The sequence below is a fragment of the Lipotes vexillifer genome, unplaced genomic scaffold (assembly GCF_000442215.2).
Source record: "Lipotes vexillifer unplaced genomic scaffold, Lipotes_vexillifer_v1.1 scaffold412, whole genome shotgun sequence".
Lineage (NCBI taxonomy): Eukaryota > Metazoa > Chordata > Mammalia > Artiodactyla > Lipotidae > Lipotes > Lipotes vexillifer.
The window spans coordinates 1,267,527-1,283,547 of record NW_006798464.1 but is presented as its reverse complement, the minus strand read 5'-3'; the positions used below and the strand labels follow the sequence as shown (position 1 = coordinate 1,283,547).

Sequence of the window (16,021 nt, the reverse complement as noted above, 5' to 3'; positions counted from 1 at the left end):
TTTCCCTTACCTCACTTCCTCTTCCCCTCCCCCAGCCCCTTTAACCCTTCGTTTTCCCCAAGGACGAAAAGAACGCGAGAGGAAAAGCCTCAAATTAAAAGAAGCCACCAGAGTGAATGGTGCTGGGACAGGGGACACTCTGCATAGCACATAAACGACTGTGACCGTTTGTTTCCAAAAAAAAATCTATCTACCTATCTATATCTATATATATCTTGATTGTTCTTTTTCTGGTTACAAAAGTAATAGATGCTTTTGTTATATAATGTTCAACCCCCACAGAATTGCATAAAGTAGAAATTGAGTCTCCCACTATACCCCACTCCCATACCCTCTTAGGTTTCTGTGCCTTTAATTTTTCATATATATGCACGTATGTATGTTAAGATATTTCTCTGCAACTTTCTATTTTCACTTAGTATATCACAATGCATTTTTCTTTTTCTTTTTTGAGTCTTAACCATGCAGAGTCTTAACCACTGGACCGCCAGGGAAGTCCCCCAATGCATTTTTCTGTATCAGCAAATATTTACCTCATTCTTAATGACAATGGACATTTAGGTCATTCCCAATTTTTCCCTATTACAAACAGTGCTGCAGTGAACACCCTGCACTTATGTGTCTGTACAATTTGGTAAGTATTTCTATGCTGTCAGTCTCTCAGAGTGGAATTTCCAGATGAAGAGTTATGTGCACTTTATAATAGGATGGATGCTACTAAATTGCCCTCCAAAGAGATTGTACTAACCAACACTCCATCCAGCCACAGCAACGATATTTTGAAATGATCTGTTCACATCTCCATCTTCCTGATACCCTCACTGGACTCTGGTCCTCTCAGGAACAGAATGTGCCCTCTTGTCCATCTGTGGGTCACACCTATCATGTCATAGGAGCTCAGTAAACTGGTGTGGAGTGGATGTGAATGAACAGATAATATTAACACTATGGCCAGGCTTCTCCTATGTGTTCCAGGCACCATTCAAAGCAACTTATCTGCATGAATTTATTTAATCCTAATGACTGCTAGGAGTAGGGATTTTTATTATCTCCATTTGCAGTTGAAGAAACTGAGGCTCAGAGAAGTTAAGTGACTTGCCCAGGCATGAGACAATCACGACAAAAGACTTCCACAGGACTTTCCTGGTGGTTCAGAGGTTAAGACTCCACCCTTCCACTGTAGGGGGTGCGGGTTCCATCCCTGGTCCGGGTAGTTCCCTCATGCCGTGCAGCCAAAAAACTTAAAAAAAAAAAAAAAGACTTCCACGAACAGGGAGAAAGCTTTATACTCTGGGAATCTGTTACCAAGATGGTAATGTTGCTTCTAGTTCTTTTTAATCCCTTTCAATCATTTCCCCTTCCTCTAACTTTGGATGTCTAGTTTTATCAGGAATCTTGAGGATTAATTAACTTATGCAACCTAAGAGAAAATTTCACAAAATTTAATGAAGTTTTATTTATTTATTTGGCCATGCATGTAGGATCTTGGTTCCCTGACCAGGGATCGAACCTGTGCCCCCTGCAGTGGAAGTGCGGAGTCCTAACCACTGGACCACCAGGGAATTCCCTAAATAGTGTTTTAAAATCTTCCAAATTTGTTTCTGGACCCTGCCTGTTACTGTCCATAGATTTATTTTACAAAGTTAAAATCAGAGTAGTAGGGTTTCCCTGGTGGCGCAGTGGTTAAGAATCTGCCTGCCAATGCAGGGGACACGGATTCGAGCCCTGGTCCGGGAAAAACCCACATGCCGCGGAGCAACTAAATCCACGCACCACAACTACTAAGGCTGTGCTCTAGAACCTGCGAGCCACAACTACTGAGCCCACGTGCCACAGCTACTGAAGCACGCACGCCTAGAGCCCGTGCTCTGCAACAAGAAAAGCCACCGCAATGAGAAGCCCGTGCACCGCAATGAAGAGTAGTCCCCGCTCGACGCAACTAGAGAAAGCCAGCACACAGCAACGAAGACCCAACGCAGCCAAAAACAAATAAATAAAATAAAGAAATTTATTAAAAAATATCAGAGTAGTAGTTTGTGCTCTTTTATTGGGGGGGGTCTGTTTACCTTTCGTGATGATTCAAGTGTAAATGAATGCTATACCCCCCCTTTATCCCCACCCCCAGTGCAGGCTTGAGAAGGTGAACTTGTACTTGGCCTTCAAGGATGAGCTGGGTCTGGCAATGTGGAGTGGAAAGAGCCCACCTGATGGAAGGAAGGGACAGTGCAACTGCTCAGAGTCGAGGACTACTCAGGGGAATGGCTAAATTTAGGGTTCTTGTGGAGAGGGAATAGTAACTGTGGGGGGTAGGTGAAGGCCATGAAATGTTATAAGCTATTCAGATTTTATTGTATCGGGCAGTGGAGAGCCACTTCACTATCTGAGCTGTGGAGTGACTGCTCAGGGCTGTGCTTCGGGGTGACAGCGCTGGAAGTGGCAGGGAGGGCTGATGGGAGGGGGAGGGAGCACAGGCTGACTATTGGCAGGGAAGTCAGTTTAGAGATGACCATAAATAGCTCTGCTATCAACGCCTCCCCCTCAACCTTCCTCCCTCCCATCTTCTGATTTCTAATAATGGCATCACCATTCTCCCAGCCCCAGGGATGGAAGTCTGAGTCACTGTGACTCCTCCCCCATCCAGCTAGCTGCAGTTCCTGCAGATGCCATCTCTACACGGCCTCTGCACTCTTGCACCTTCTTGAGGGTCCTGCCAGGACCCTGTGTCAAGTCTCTCCAGTTCAAGAACCCTGGCCTCCCTTCCCCAGGCCTGATTCTCTACTGTCTGACATCCCCTCACTGCTGTGCCAGATGTTAACAGATGTTACTCCCTGCCTACAAACATAGCACGAAACTAATGTCTTGGTGTGTCCACCTGGGTAAAGTGCAAGGCCCTCACTCTACTCGTGTCTGCATGGTCAGCCTCCTTCCACATCTTAAAGATCCGTGAGAACACACCTGATGGATGTTCCTGCCCTGAGCTCATCAGGGTCTCCCCCATCAGAGATGATTTTCTCTTTGCCAGATGCCTAATGTGTCATCTAAACTCCTCCTGGGACACTTTCCCCTTGTGCCTGGTTTGTGGTGATTTGTGGCTCCCAGAGGGTAGAGACAGAGTGATATGCATTTCATGCATTTCTGTGCCTCCACGGGGAACTTGCAAATGACCTAGACTCAATAACTAATTGAGGTTTGATTTAAAATATGTAAGGGGACTTCCCTAGCAGGCCAGTGGTTAAGACTCTGTGCTTCCAATGCAGAGGGTGTGCGTTCAAATCCCTGGTCAGGGAACTAAGATCCCACATTCTGTGCGTGGCCAAAAATTATAAATAAATAAATAAATAAAATCTGTAAGGGTGAGAGTTTCCAAATCTGCTGACCCCAAAGGAGGATATAAGCACCTTTCCTTTAAATATCACCTTTCTCTGAGGTGGCTTACAGGGCCAGCAATTATCACCACAAAAAATTCCAAAGAAGTACAATAAATAGGGGCTCTGGGTCCTATTCTTTCTCCTTAAAAGAATGATGGACTATTAGCCAGGTATATGAGTATGAACTACAGTTCTGCTACTTCCTAGCTGTGTGACTTTGAGCAAGTGTCCTAACCTCTCTGAGCCAATGGAGCTGACACCAGCTGCCTCACCAAATAGATACTGCATGAGGAAGGCTGGCATGGAGCTGGATCCCTGGGACGTGGGCAGTGAGAGCAGTTTAATCGCAAGATTTTGCCTTGACTGTCCTGGGCTGCTGCTGTGCTTGCAAAGGACCCATGTGCTCCCACCCTGATCCCTCTGCAGGTGAAGGCCAGACTCTGGAACACACTGAGGCTCTAGTATTGCCTCTTGCCAGGCCTCTGACACCTTGGTCCACCATACAGAGAAACAAATGAGCCCCTGGGGGTGGGGAGCAATTCCTTTATGACCATTTCAGAAGTGGCAGTATAGGTACATAACAGAATCTCATTGTTTGGGCCAAAAGGAGCCTGGGGGAGCAGTCATCCTCCCAGTTTATAGGTATAGACACTGAGGCCCCGGTGCCTGATAACACTAGGATGGCATGAAAGCCAAATACCAGAGGCTTCCATGGTCTCTGCTTGTGTTTTTTTTTTTTTAATGTTTTGTCTTGTTTTGTTTTTTGGCTGTGTTGGGTCTTCGTTGCCGCGTGCAGGCTTTCTCTAGTTGCAGCAAGCGGGGACTATTCTTCGTTGCAGTGTGCGGGCTTCTCATTGTGGTGGCTTCTCTTGTTGTGGAGCATAGGCTCTAGGCGCACGAGCTTCAGTAGTTGTGGCGTGTGGGCTCAGTAGTTGTGGCTCGAAGGTTCTAGAGCACAGGCTTAGTAGTTGTGACACACGGGCTTAGTTGCTCCGCAGCATGTGGGATCTTCCCAGACCAGGGATCGAACCCGCGTCCCCTGCATTGGCAGGTAGATTCTTAACCACTGTGCCACCAGGGAAGTCCCTCTGCTTGTGTTTTGAGCAAGAGAATTGGAACAGAATAAAAGGGATAATGGGTCATTCTAGGACATGCTGGCTCAAGGTTAGGCCTTTGAATGAGGTCTCAGACTTTGGGGGTGGCCCCAGAACAGTCTCCCCTTAGGCCCAGTCTACTAGATCTCTGGGCCAAAGTAGTAGCTTTGCCTGGCTGAGACAGGGAGAAGGAAGCTTTGAAGTCAGTAATTCAAGGTCACTTTCCTGGCCCAGCTCCATCTGGCAATGTTGACTCTGAGGCAGTGAAGGGGAGAGCTGGGAACACAGGGCAGAAAGAGGTGGCTAGCATTCGAGTGGGTTGGTGTAGCTGGGAAAGTGGGGGGCTGGGGTCAGATTTTTCTAAATAAAACCCAGCCCCAACTGGTGTCTCATTTCAAGAAGATGAGTGAATTGAGAGAGAAAGACTTTGGTTGTTTATGGCAGAACCAATCAGTATTGTCTTTTGTATGAAAGCAGGCAAAAAATGGAACCGTTTGCCTGAGTACTGTCTGACAAGCCTCGTTCGTTGTCGTTGAGCACAGGGTGTGTCCCATGTCTCTAACATACGTTATTTCACCCAAGTCTCCTGGCAGCCCTGTTGCTGTTATAGTTCCCATCTCGGAAAGGAGGAAACAGACTCTTGCTATGCTTAATGACTTTGAGAACTAGCAGCTTGACCTTCTGGTGAGAAGCAGAGGGATTTCAACTCTTTTTTTTTTTTTTTTTTTTCCGCGGTACGCGGGCCTCTCACTGTTGTGGCCTCTCCCGTGGCGGAGCACAGGCTCCGGACGCACAGGCTCAGCTGCCATGGCTCACGGGCCTAGCCTCTCCGCGGCATGTAGGATCTTCCCGGACCGGGACACGAACCCGTGTACCCTGCATTGGCAGGCGGACTCTCAACCACTGCGCCACCAGGGAAGCTCAGGATTTCAACTCTTGACTCGGGTCAGTCTACCTAAGGCGTGGAGGGGATAGGAGGATCTGAGAGCGAATTTGAGGAGACCCGAGGTGACCACGGTCTTAGTTCAAGAACGCGGAACGCGCACTGATTAATGCGCCTTAGAGTTCAGCCCAGCCAACGCGAAGGACGCAGGAGTTTGTTCAGATTTGCCTTTTGGGGCTTAAGCTGATGTGTCCGCAATTGACACTCTGGTTTAAATAGGGCATCCTGGAGAGAGGGTTTTTCCTCGCTAACGGCTCCCCTAATCCTCCAGTTCCCACCCCCAGCTCCCGGGTCCCGGTAGGTCTCACCCCTCTCTCGCTTCAGTAGCGCTGAGCTTTCCGCGGTGCCCAGGGAAGCGCGCGCCGGGCGCGGGGGCGGGGTCCGGGCTGGTGCAGGGCCTAAGGAGGAGTCCGGCCCCTGCCGACCCCGCCTCCTCCTGGCGAGGCCCAATAGGGTGGCAGGCCCCGGCATTCCCGCCCCGGCCCTGCCCGCTCAGCCCGCGCTTGGCAGGCCTCGGTAGCCCGCCGCCAGGCAGCGGGGAGCAGTGGCCGGCGCTAGGATCTCCCCTACCCCGGTTCGTTCGCTCGCTCGCCAGCCAGTTCAACCCCCCCCACCCGCTCGGGATGGCTGGTTACCTGCGGGTTGTACGCTTGCTCTGTAGAGCCTCCGGTTCCGGGCCGGCCTGGGCGCCGGCAGCCTTGACAGCACCGAACTTGCAAGAGCAGCAGCGGCGCCACTGTGAGTGCCACGAGGAGGGTCCGGGCGGGGTGCGCGCCTGGCACCGCGACGTGGCGTCCTTCCGGGCGGGGACCAGCGAGCGCGACCCGGGACGCTCGCGAGCTGGGGACGGCGGGGTAGGGCACACAAAGAGCAGGCGGACGGGGACGTGCTCCCCTGTCCCACCTTCCAGGCTGTGCCAGTCGCGGGGGGCGGGGGGAGGACTTGAAGGAAGGTGGCAACTGGTGGCCCGGGCGATGCTGGCCCTGCTGCCCTGCGCCCCCAGATTTTCCTGCAGGGGTTGCGGGGAGTATCCCGGGCTCGGAGGGTATTCTGCCCGCCCTGCGACCCTGGAGGGAGACAAAGCAACCGAGTGGGTGCTGGAGGGCCTGGCCCGCTCCACGCGAGTGAGGGAGGGTCCTGGCGCGGTCCCTGCTCAGACAAAGGAGGGGAAGGAGGAGGTATCCACTTCCCCTGCCTTCTCACCCGGGCGCGCAGTGATCCTTCTTCGCTGTCAGGCCCTCGTCAGCTATTTTTGGAGCCTTTTACGCGACAGTTGGAGGAGTCTCCTTTTTATTTTCGCTTTGGACGCCCCCATTCTCCTTGTCAACGCACTTGAAGCTCCATCCTGGGGCCTCTCCTTGGCTTGACCTGTCTCTTCTCGCCAGCCCCCTCCTGAGCTGCTCCTTGGCCCTGCCGCGCTCACCCGACTGGGGAGACCCGGCAGCCGTGCCAAAATGTCACTTTCCCAAATCGTTCGTCACAGCTTCTGTGATACCCTTAGTTTCCTGCTTAGGAGAAAAGACAATAGTCTTAATAAGCAGGGCATAATAAGCAAGAGTTAGCCTGAACTTCCATTACCAAGGCAGGCTGCCAGGTCTGGCATTGGTCGGCCCCCTGGCTCTCCATCGCCAGCTACAAGAGACAGGGAACAACTTAGGTCCCTTGGCTCTGTCGAATGTCTGTTGCCACGGAAACCCCTATCCTGACCTGGCCAGCAGCTCCCTGGAGTGAAGAGGAGGGGGTGGGGCCCAGGCAAGCTGGTCTAACTGCTGGAGTAGGTAATCTTTAACCTAGTGTGGGAGCAGCTGACCAGAGCTGAGAAGAGCCCCAGCACCCCACCTCCCCTTTCAAGGAGAAAGGGGTATTTCTACTTATGGGATTTATCTCTAAGGAGTCGGCCCTGCAACTCGAGGTTCTAAGTGTCCCCAGGCCCCAAAAAAGTTTCCCATATGGCACCACCTTCAGCAAAATATGGTGGAAGTTAGATGCATTCTCCAATTCTCCCTTTTTTTTTTTCTGCACTGATGGTAAAAAAAGAAACAAAAAACCCCACACAAACAAGAAAAGCCCCTTTGAGGCCTGAATTTTGATAACACATGAAAAGAGCAGTCAGTTTCAGGTCCTTCCAGAAGCCCCCAAGTGGGGTTGGTTATTAATGAGGAGAACTTGAGTTGGACATGAGATTGTACAATTGTGACCTCTGCTAGCTTGTTACTTGGCAACACTGCTGGAGACAGAATACTTGGCATTCCCCTTGATGACAAGGAAAGAATAAGCTTTGGCTAAAATACTTCTGTGTTTTTGCTGCCAGGTAATTCCCACATGTGTCTCCTTCTAGTTTTGCAACTTGTAGGCCTCCAGCGACTGCTGGTGGTGGTTCTGATTAAGTTAGTTTGGGGAAGTGAGGGAGACTGCTCAGTGGGAGAATTAGCTATCCTTCCTTGGTTCAACTCCTAGTCTGGGAACTTGTTCATTTCCTCACCTTGTTCCTTAACTTTTCAGATCTTGCTGATTTGCCTGCACTCTTAGATTCCAATGGAAATTATTTAATGATTGTTCAGTTTTGCAGACCCACCAGTAGAGTTGTGTGTTCTCCACTGAGCCTTGTTTCATCCACATCAGATAAGACCACAGTTATCCCATCAGAGCTATTTTTGGGTTGTCGTGTTTAGGCCCAGTAGGTTTTGAGGAAAAGCCTCTAGAAAGGCTTGGGGCCTGCCTCCAGATCCTTTATGTGAGGCTGAGGCCTCTTTCACTGATTCCAGGATGGGGTGCTGGACACTGCTGTCTGATTACTGGAAGCCAGCCTCTGTGGCCTGCCCTGCAGTTTACACTTCTGTAAACCATGTTTAAAATGCCAGCGGATTGCAAATATTAACACATGATAAACTGTGAGCTACTCCTGGTGCAGTTTTGTGGTGAGAACTCACTGGCCTCTGTGTGGTAATGCATCCCAGGATGGGGGAGGGGAGGGACTACTTTTCATCCAAAGAGGAGGTTATGGCAGAGAAGTCCTTGCCACAGATTGAATTGACCATAACTTGACATTCATTCATGGATTCAACAAATATTGTGCTTCTACTATGTGCCAAGCACTGTGCCAGGGACACTCTGGGGACAGAGCTGGGAATAAGAGACAAAGATTTCTGCCCTATGGAACTTAAATTCTAATGTGGGGACGGACAGTAGACAAGAGCTAAGGAGAACAAATAGGCAAGGAAGGTGCGGGTGAAAGTTTGGGTAGGGCTGCCAGAAAAGACCCCACTGAACGAAGTACTGAGGGAGTGAGGGAAGCAGGCCATTTAGTGTTCAGGGGAAGAGAGGACTGCAGGTGCCAAGGTCACGATGCAGGAGGGCACCTTTGCTTGTTGGAGAAGCAGAAAGTAAGGCTGGCTCAGAGTGCACGAAGGCAAGTGATGGGACATGAGGTCAGGCAGTGGAGGTCATGGGGGGCTTGTAGGCCATTTTTGAGGATTTTGGCCTTCTCTGAGTGAAAGAGGCGGCTTTGCAGGGTTTTGAGAGGAGGGTTGTGACCTGATTTACATTTTAACAGGAGCATTCTGGCTTCAGGGACCTGGTAGGAGGCCTTAGTCAGAATCTGGCAAGAGAGCATGGTGGCTTTGACCTTGGTGGCGGTACTGGGGTGGGTGGATTCTGGATGAATTTTGACGGAAGAGCCAGTAGAGTTTTTTTTGATGGTTTTGATGTGGGTGTGAGAGAAAGGGAGGAGTGAAGGATGACACCAAAGAAAATACTAGAGCCTCTTCCAGAACTGCTGCCCTGCCTTCTTGAGCCCTCTGGAATTGGGGGCTTCCCCCTACAGTCTTCTGGGCCATGCTGGCTGAGCAGCCTCTCTTCTGCTGACAGCAGCATGGGTAGGAATGTGGTGAAAGCAGTTCAGTTAAGTAGACAGGAGGGTGGAGGGGTGGCTGTCTTGGGAGGGACCTCTAGCCTGGAGGCTAGGTCTACTTACTTGAGCAGCAAGTAGATACTGAAACCAGGATGGTTTTGTTTTTGTTTTTTAATGTTTATATATTTGGTGGTGCCGGGTCTTAATTGCGGCAGGCGGGCTCCTTAGTTGCGGCTCCAGGGCTCCTTAGTTGTGGCATGCAAACTCTTAGTCATAGCATGCATGTGGAATCTAGTTCCCTGACCAGGGATCAAACCTGGGCCCCCTGCATTGGGAGAGTGGAGTCTTATCCACTGCATCACCAGGGAAGTCCCTGGGGATGGGTTTTGAAATCCTTACTTGGTGTTCGGTGCTAGGAGTTGGCCTAATGGGCCTCTTGTGACTGATGTAATTCCATCCCACACCCTGGCCAAGAGGACAGTGTTTGTGCAGCCTGCCATCTGAAGAGATCATGGTGGCTGTCCCTAGTAGGCCTTCAGGGAGGCCCAGCCACTGTTCTTTGAATTTCAGGTAACCTGTCACCTCTTGTCTCCCAGAGAGGGGCAGACAGTGTGGATGTCTCCACCTTAGTGGCTAAACAACAGACACGGTCTCAAACTCCAATGCCTTGGGGCACTCTGGAGGGCACATGGCAGGCCTGGAATGGAACGAGAGGCTGTCCTCATACCAGCCCATCCTTCATCCTTGCCAGGAGTGAGCGTGGGCTCAGTGGGACGAAGCGACTCATTCTTCAAGAGGGACTGGATTTTTATGTAAAATCTTCTCTTTTTTTTTTTCTTTTGGTGGGGGGACTGGTTTAAATTAAACGTTAAAGAATTTTTAAATTTCTTATTTTTTATTGTGGTTAAAAAATGCATAACAAAAATTTCCATCTTAATCATTTTTATGTGTGCAGTTCAGCAGTGTAAAATACATTCACGTTGTTGTTCAACGATCTCCGCAGCTTTTTCATCTTGCGGAACTGAAACTCTGTACCCATTAAACAACTACCGTTGCTCCTCTCCCCGCCAGCCCCTGGAAACCACCATTCTTCTTTCTGTTTCTATAATTTTGACCACTCTGGGTACCTCATATAAGTGGAATCAGACAGTATTAGGTTTTTTGTGACTGGCTTGTTTCACTTAGCAGAATTCCCTCATGGTTCTTCCATGTTGTAGAGTATGTCAGCATTCCTTCCTTTTTAAGGCTGAATAAGATCCCATTGTCTGTATATAGCACATTAAAAAGAAAATATTCAAGTTAAAATCTATTGACCTTCTGAGTAAGGTATAGGAATTGTGAAAAGCTTAGGTGATATAGTTATTAAATCCTTACATATTTAATATTGTTTCTAATTTATCATGAGTTATTTCCCCAAAATGTTAATCACAGCTGGATTGAAAAAGTATTTGGGTAATACATAAAGTTTCTGTAGGAGCAGGCACCCTAAGTTTTTATCATATGCTGATAGAGAATTGTTTTAGGTGTTACAGCTTATGAGGTCCACAGTTTGACTGAATGGGTTAAATAAGTCTCTGTTGCTGTTTAACTGCATTGTAATTACCAAAAGTAATAATGCATGTAATTAAAAATAACAGAGAAGCTTTTTTAATTAAAAGATCTTCTGCTCCAACAAACAAACAAACAAACAAAGTATTTGGGAAAGGTGGTGATGTTGTTTATATAAGTATACCACATTATAAGTCTATTGGTGATCCAAAGGGAATTTGTCTTTGTGGAGTTTGAAACAAAAGAACGAGCGGCAAAAGCTATTGAGGTAGGTCCAGATCCATGACTAAAACATGGAAGCACTTCCTTTTTTAGTTTCAAAGCAAGTACATCCATGTTGAAGTGGTGGGCAGCCCAGTTTTGGAAAAAAAAAAACTTGGGATCATGAACATAGTTTAACTTTTTGGAGGAAAGTTTTTCTTAAACTTCCTGGGTTAGTTCCCAGAGTCCTATTCTCCTCTTGAAGGTTCATATCACATTTTGTTTATCCATTCATCTGTTGGTGGACACTTGGGTTGCTTCCACCTCTTGGCTATTGTGAATAATTGTTATGAACATGGGTATACAAATATATTTTTGAGACCCTGCTTTTTATTATTTTTAATTATTATTATTATTTTTTTGCGGTACGTGGGCCTCTCACTGTTGTGGCCTCTCCCGTTGCGGAGCACAGGCCCCGGACGCGCAGGCTCAGCGGCCATGGCTCATGGGCCCAGCCGCTCTGCGGCATGTGGGATCCTCCCAGACCAGGGCACGAACCCGTGTCCCCTGCATCGGCAGGTGGACTCTCAACCACTGCGCCACCAGGGAAGCCCTATTTTTAAAATTTTTGAGGAACCATCATACTGTTTTCCATAGTGGCTGCACCATTTTACATTCTCACCAGCAATGCACAAGGGTTCCAGTTTCTTTACATCCTCGCCAACATTTGTTACTTTATGTTTTTTGGTCTTTTGTTTTTTGGGTGTTTTTGATAGTAGCTATCCTAATGGGTGTGAAGTGGTATCTCATTGTGGTTTTGATTTGCATTTCCCTAATGATTAGTGACGTTGAACATCTTTTTATGAGCGTATTGACCATTTTGGGAGAAATATCTATTCAAGTCCTTTGCCCATTTATTAATCAGGTTATTTGTTTTTTTGTTGTTATTGAAATTGCCTGATTTTTAAGCCTTGGTCACCAATCAACATTAAAAAAAAAACCTACGACCTGGGCCAAACAAAATGAGCCTCTGCTGCTATGACTCACATCACTGCCCCCAGTCCCCAGCTCCTCTGGGAAGTTGCTTTGAGGGAGGCTGCACACCTGACTTTGATAACAGTGCTGCTTGCTCTCTCCATTACTGATAGGTTTTCCCTTCCATACTCACTCTTTGAGGACAGGCATTGTTGTGTTTAGGTGTTTCAGGAAGGGGTGCTTACCCTTAGCACCTGGTTGTAAATAAGTGGGCCCTGTGGTCTCTGAGGGTTTGACACCTGCATACACAGCTGAGAAGACTGCCTGCTGTGATCTTGATATTGAGCTCCCCCATCGAGGAGTGTGGTGTCCAAAGACACCAGCTGCTGTGCCTGAAGCCCAAAGCTTGAGCAGAGCCCAGGCTGAGGCTGAACCCTTTAGGACTGGCCCCAAATGGATCTCTACTTAGGGAACTTGATTACTGTAGGCTTGGTACATTAAAAAAAAAAATTGATTGGCTCCCATCACATTAACTCATAGAAGATGCTCCTAAAAACTAAGCTACTGTAACGTAATAGGTTTATAATACTTTTCACACAAATAATACATAAAAAACAAACAAACACACAAAAAATAAAGAAAACATTTTTAATCTTGCAGTACAGTACCTTGAAAAGTACGGTAGTACAGTACAACAGCTGGCATCCAGGGGCTGGCATCGAGTGAAAAGAAAAGAAGTTACTGACTGGAGGAGGGAGAGGAGGTGGGAGATGGTAGAGCTGAAGGATTGTCAGCAACAGGAGACGGAGGGCGAGCTGCAATTTCACTCATTCATATCCTGGGCTTGAAATAAAGATACTGTACTACTGCACTCTATACAGTGCTGTACAGTAGAGTACACAAAAGCACAACCACTTGTAGAGGATGCGAGCACGTGACAATGTACACCAGACACATGAGCTAACTTACGTGACTGGACATGCGAACGCACATTCGCATCTTTGAAAGTTCACAACGTGAAGGTTCGTATGTAGGGGACTTACTGTACTCCCCATGGGAGTGGTTCAGAGGATTAAATATGAAGGGTGTGGTACACCCTCAGGCCCATGGGCGGTGATCTATACAGTTTCCCTGCTCACTTCGTGTTAGTCAGGCTCTCAGGTTGCAAGCAACAGTTAGAGGAAGTTTTTGGAAGGACATGGGGTAGCTCATAGAATTGCAGGGATTGGACAAGAGGGGATTCCAGGCTTCCCTGGGGAACTGGGTGGCAGCAGCCGAAGGCAACCTCTGCCCGGCTTGCTGCTTGACAAGGTGACCCCAGCTGGCTCTCATTCTCTGTGTTGGTCTCCTCTGCTGTCAGGTTCCAGGGGAAAGGATCTGACTGGCCGGGCTGGCATCTGGCTAGTCCCAGCTGGCCAGACTCAGTGGGGGATCCAGCTCCCCCCGGTGGTCCCGGAGTTGCTCCTGCAGGAGGGGGAGTGAATGCTGGGCAGCTGGGCCCTGGCTGACACTCCTTCCTCCATGGTGAAGGGTGGGTCTGGCCGGAGAGGAGAGGGTCTCCCCCACCAGCCTCCCCAGGGGTGTGATGTGCTATGTGTGTCTGGTCCTAGATGCTGACAAGAGGATCAAGGTGGCGAAGCCAGTGGTGGAGATGGACGGCGATGAGATGACCCGTATTATCTGGCAGTTCATCAAGGAGAAGGTAGTTCCCTCCCGAAGTGGGCGGCCTTCCACATGGCCGGCCGGGCTCAGTGTCCAGTCCCCACTTCGTGTCCCCAGGGTTCACCCGTCACCCTGGTGGGAAGGAGCAGTCCTGTTTTTCCCTTTCCGTACACCCTTCTGTCATGTCCAGACCACTCATGGCTCTTATGACATCAGGCAGGGGACTGTCCTCAGCCATCTGTGTCACGTGCTCGTGCCAAAGCCAGCATGTTTTTAAAAATGTGTGCAGATTCAAGCCTGACCCTGTATCATGTCGTTTTTTTGTTTTTTTCATTTGTTTTGTTTTTTTCAAACTCGTGTTTCAGCATGAGTTGACTATCCTTCAGGAATTTCTTCTTTTCTTTTTTTTAATTTATTTTTTATTGGAGTATAGTTGAATATATCATCTTGATCTCCTACATTCCTATGTGCATCCTTGAGGGAGTGAGAGAAGAACAGGGCCGGAGTGCGGGAGGACCACATCATTAACCTTTCCTTAGCGGTTCAAGGATGTCATCGCGAGTCGTGGCGTGGGGTCTGTTGGAGGACAGTGATACATTTGAGCAACCACGGCAGACGGTTCCCAGGGTGGCTGCTTGGCTTCTCCAAAGTCGCGTGGGCTGGGTCTGCCTGGGAGAGCACATTGTCCATGTGCCTGTCCCCAAGAAGAAGGTTGAGGATCACCGCTTCTGAGTGGGGAAGAAGAGGGAGCCCACTGTATAGAGAACCCTAGACGCACTTGGAGTTGGGGTTTGGCTGAAGTGATGGGCCACTGCAGGGGGGGTGTGGTCCACGCTAGGGGATGAGCCCTCCGAGGGGCTGCAGCCTGGTCTGCTGGCCTCTCTCCAGAGCTCCGGCCTCTTGCCAGCTTTGGCCAGCCCACCGCTGGCCTTTCCTCTTCCCTGCCCTGACGGGGTTTCCCCGCCACCATCCCCACATGCCCCTGAGTCACAGTCATCTGGGCTGATGCCAGGCCCCGGCCGTCTGTCTCTAGCTCATCCTGCCCCATGTGGACGTCCAGCTCAAGTATTTTGACCTGGGGCTCCCAAACCGTGACCAGACCAATGATCAGGTCACCATCGACTCCGCGCTGGCCACCCAGAAGTACAGCGTGGCTGTCAAGTGTGCCACCATCACCCCTGACGAGGCCCGTGTGGAAGGTGCGAGGGGCGCGGGGGCGGGCGGCTGGGACAGTGGGGCCTGGGACGTGACCCTGGTCTCCCTGCGAATGCCCAGCACACAGCGGAGCCTCCAACGTTCCTGTGGAGGAGGCTGGGGAGGGGAGGTTGAGGGCTGGCCTAGGTTCCACAGTTGGGGGTGGCAAAGCTGGGGCCAGGGTCTCTGTCCCCTGCTCCCAGGCTGGTGGTGTTTCAGCTGTGCCGTGTGGCTCTGGCCAATGTGGGTGTCACTGGTCACAGAGCTGATGCTGACACTGTCACAGTGAGGACAGCCTCTTTGGGCAGCCTGCCCCCCTGGCCTCCTGGACTGCTTTGCAGGCAGGTTTACAGAGAGACTCTGGGGCCACCTCTGTCCAGGGTGGTGCTGGGTGTCAGGCCTGTGTCCTTCAGAGGCTTGGAACGTCCCTCGTGTCCTGCCACTGTCTTGGCACTGCAGGTCTGCCCTCTGCCTCTGTGGCCGTGGAGCGGTCTCAGAGAGGTGCCCCACCAGGCTTGGACAGGCCGCTGGTCTTCGGTTCTGGGGACTGCTCTCGAGGGTTCCATGAAATGGCACCAGTGTGTGGGTAAAGGATACGGGTTTGGGAAATTCAAGAAAGGGTGGTTTCAGAACTTGCAGAGTTCTGTCTCCCCACTTCCTGCAGTGTGAGGGGCCTGAAGGAAACCTTCAAGACACATCTCCAAACTCTGCAGGCCTCCTCCTGTCATGCAGGTTGTTCCTGACCTTAGGGTATGGAATCATTTTAGTGCTAAGCTCTCTCAGCTGGTTTTCTTTTATTTCTCCTGAACCCTGGGATTCATACATGCCCACTTTATGGACAAGGAAGTAGAGGGTCACAGTCTTAGTAATTTAGGCTGAACCTGGCGGTGAGCGGCAGTGCTGGGGCTAGAACCAGAGCATCTGGAGTGAGGCCGTACACTGCCAGGTTCATCAGACAGCTACGTCCAAGTGTGATGTGGGAATAATAATAACTGACAGAGGGGACTTCCCTGGTGGTCCAGTGGCTAAGACTCCATGCTCCCAATGCAGGGGGCCCAGGTTCAATCCCTGGTCAGGGAACTAGATCCCACATGCATGCCGCAACTAAAGATCCTGCATGCTGCAGCTGAAGATCCTGCATGTGGCAACGAAGATCCCGCGTGCCACAACTAAGACCCGGTGCAGC

The 16,021-nt window shown here is 49.9% G+C and overlaps 1 protein-coding gene and 1 non-coding gene across 3 annotated transcripts in view; one reads left to right on the top strand and one right to left on the bottom strand.

Moving 5' to 3' along the window:
• Positions 1 to 1,489: 1,489 nt before the first annotated feature.
• TRNAG-UCC (transfer RNA glycine (anticodon UCC)) lies at positions 1,490 to 1,562 on the bottom strand. The gene has a single exon. It is a non-coding gene; the product is annotated as a tRNA-Gly (tRNA).
• Positions 1,563 to 5,907: 4,345 nt separating this feature from the next.
• The window catches only part of IDH2 (isocitrate dehydrogenase (NADP(+)) 2), a 15,602-nt gene continuing 5,488 nt past the window's right edge, over positions 5,908 to 16,021 (top strand). Inside the window, exons 1-3 of one of the 2 annotated variants that reach the window (XM_007470531.1) lie at positions 5,908 to 6,143; positions 13,590 to 13,681; positions 14,675 to 14,840. In XM_007470531.1, the coding sequence (XP_007470593.1) occupies positions 6,029 to 6,143; positions 13,590 to 13,681; positions 14,675 to 14,840 (373 nt within the window). In that variant the 5' untranslated portion in view covers positions 5,908 to 6,028. Of the gene's footprint in view, positions 6,144 to 13,509; positions 13,520 to 13,589; positions 13,682 to 14,674; positions 14,841 to 16,021 lie in introns of those variants that run through there. The other variant, XM_007470532.1, reaches the window with a different exon arrangement.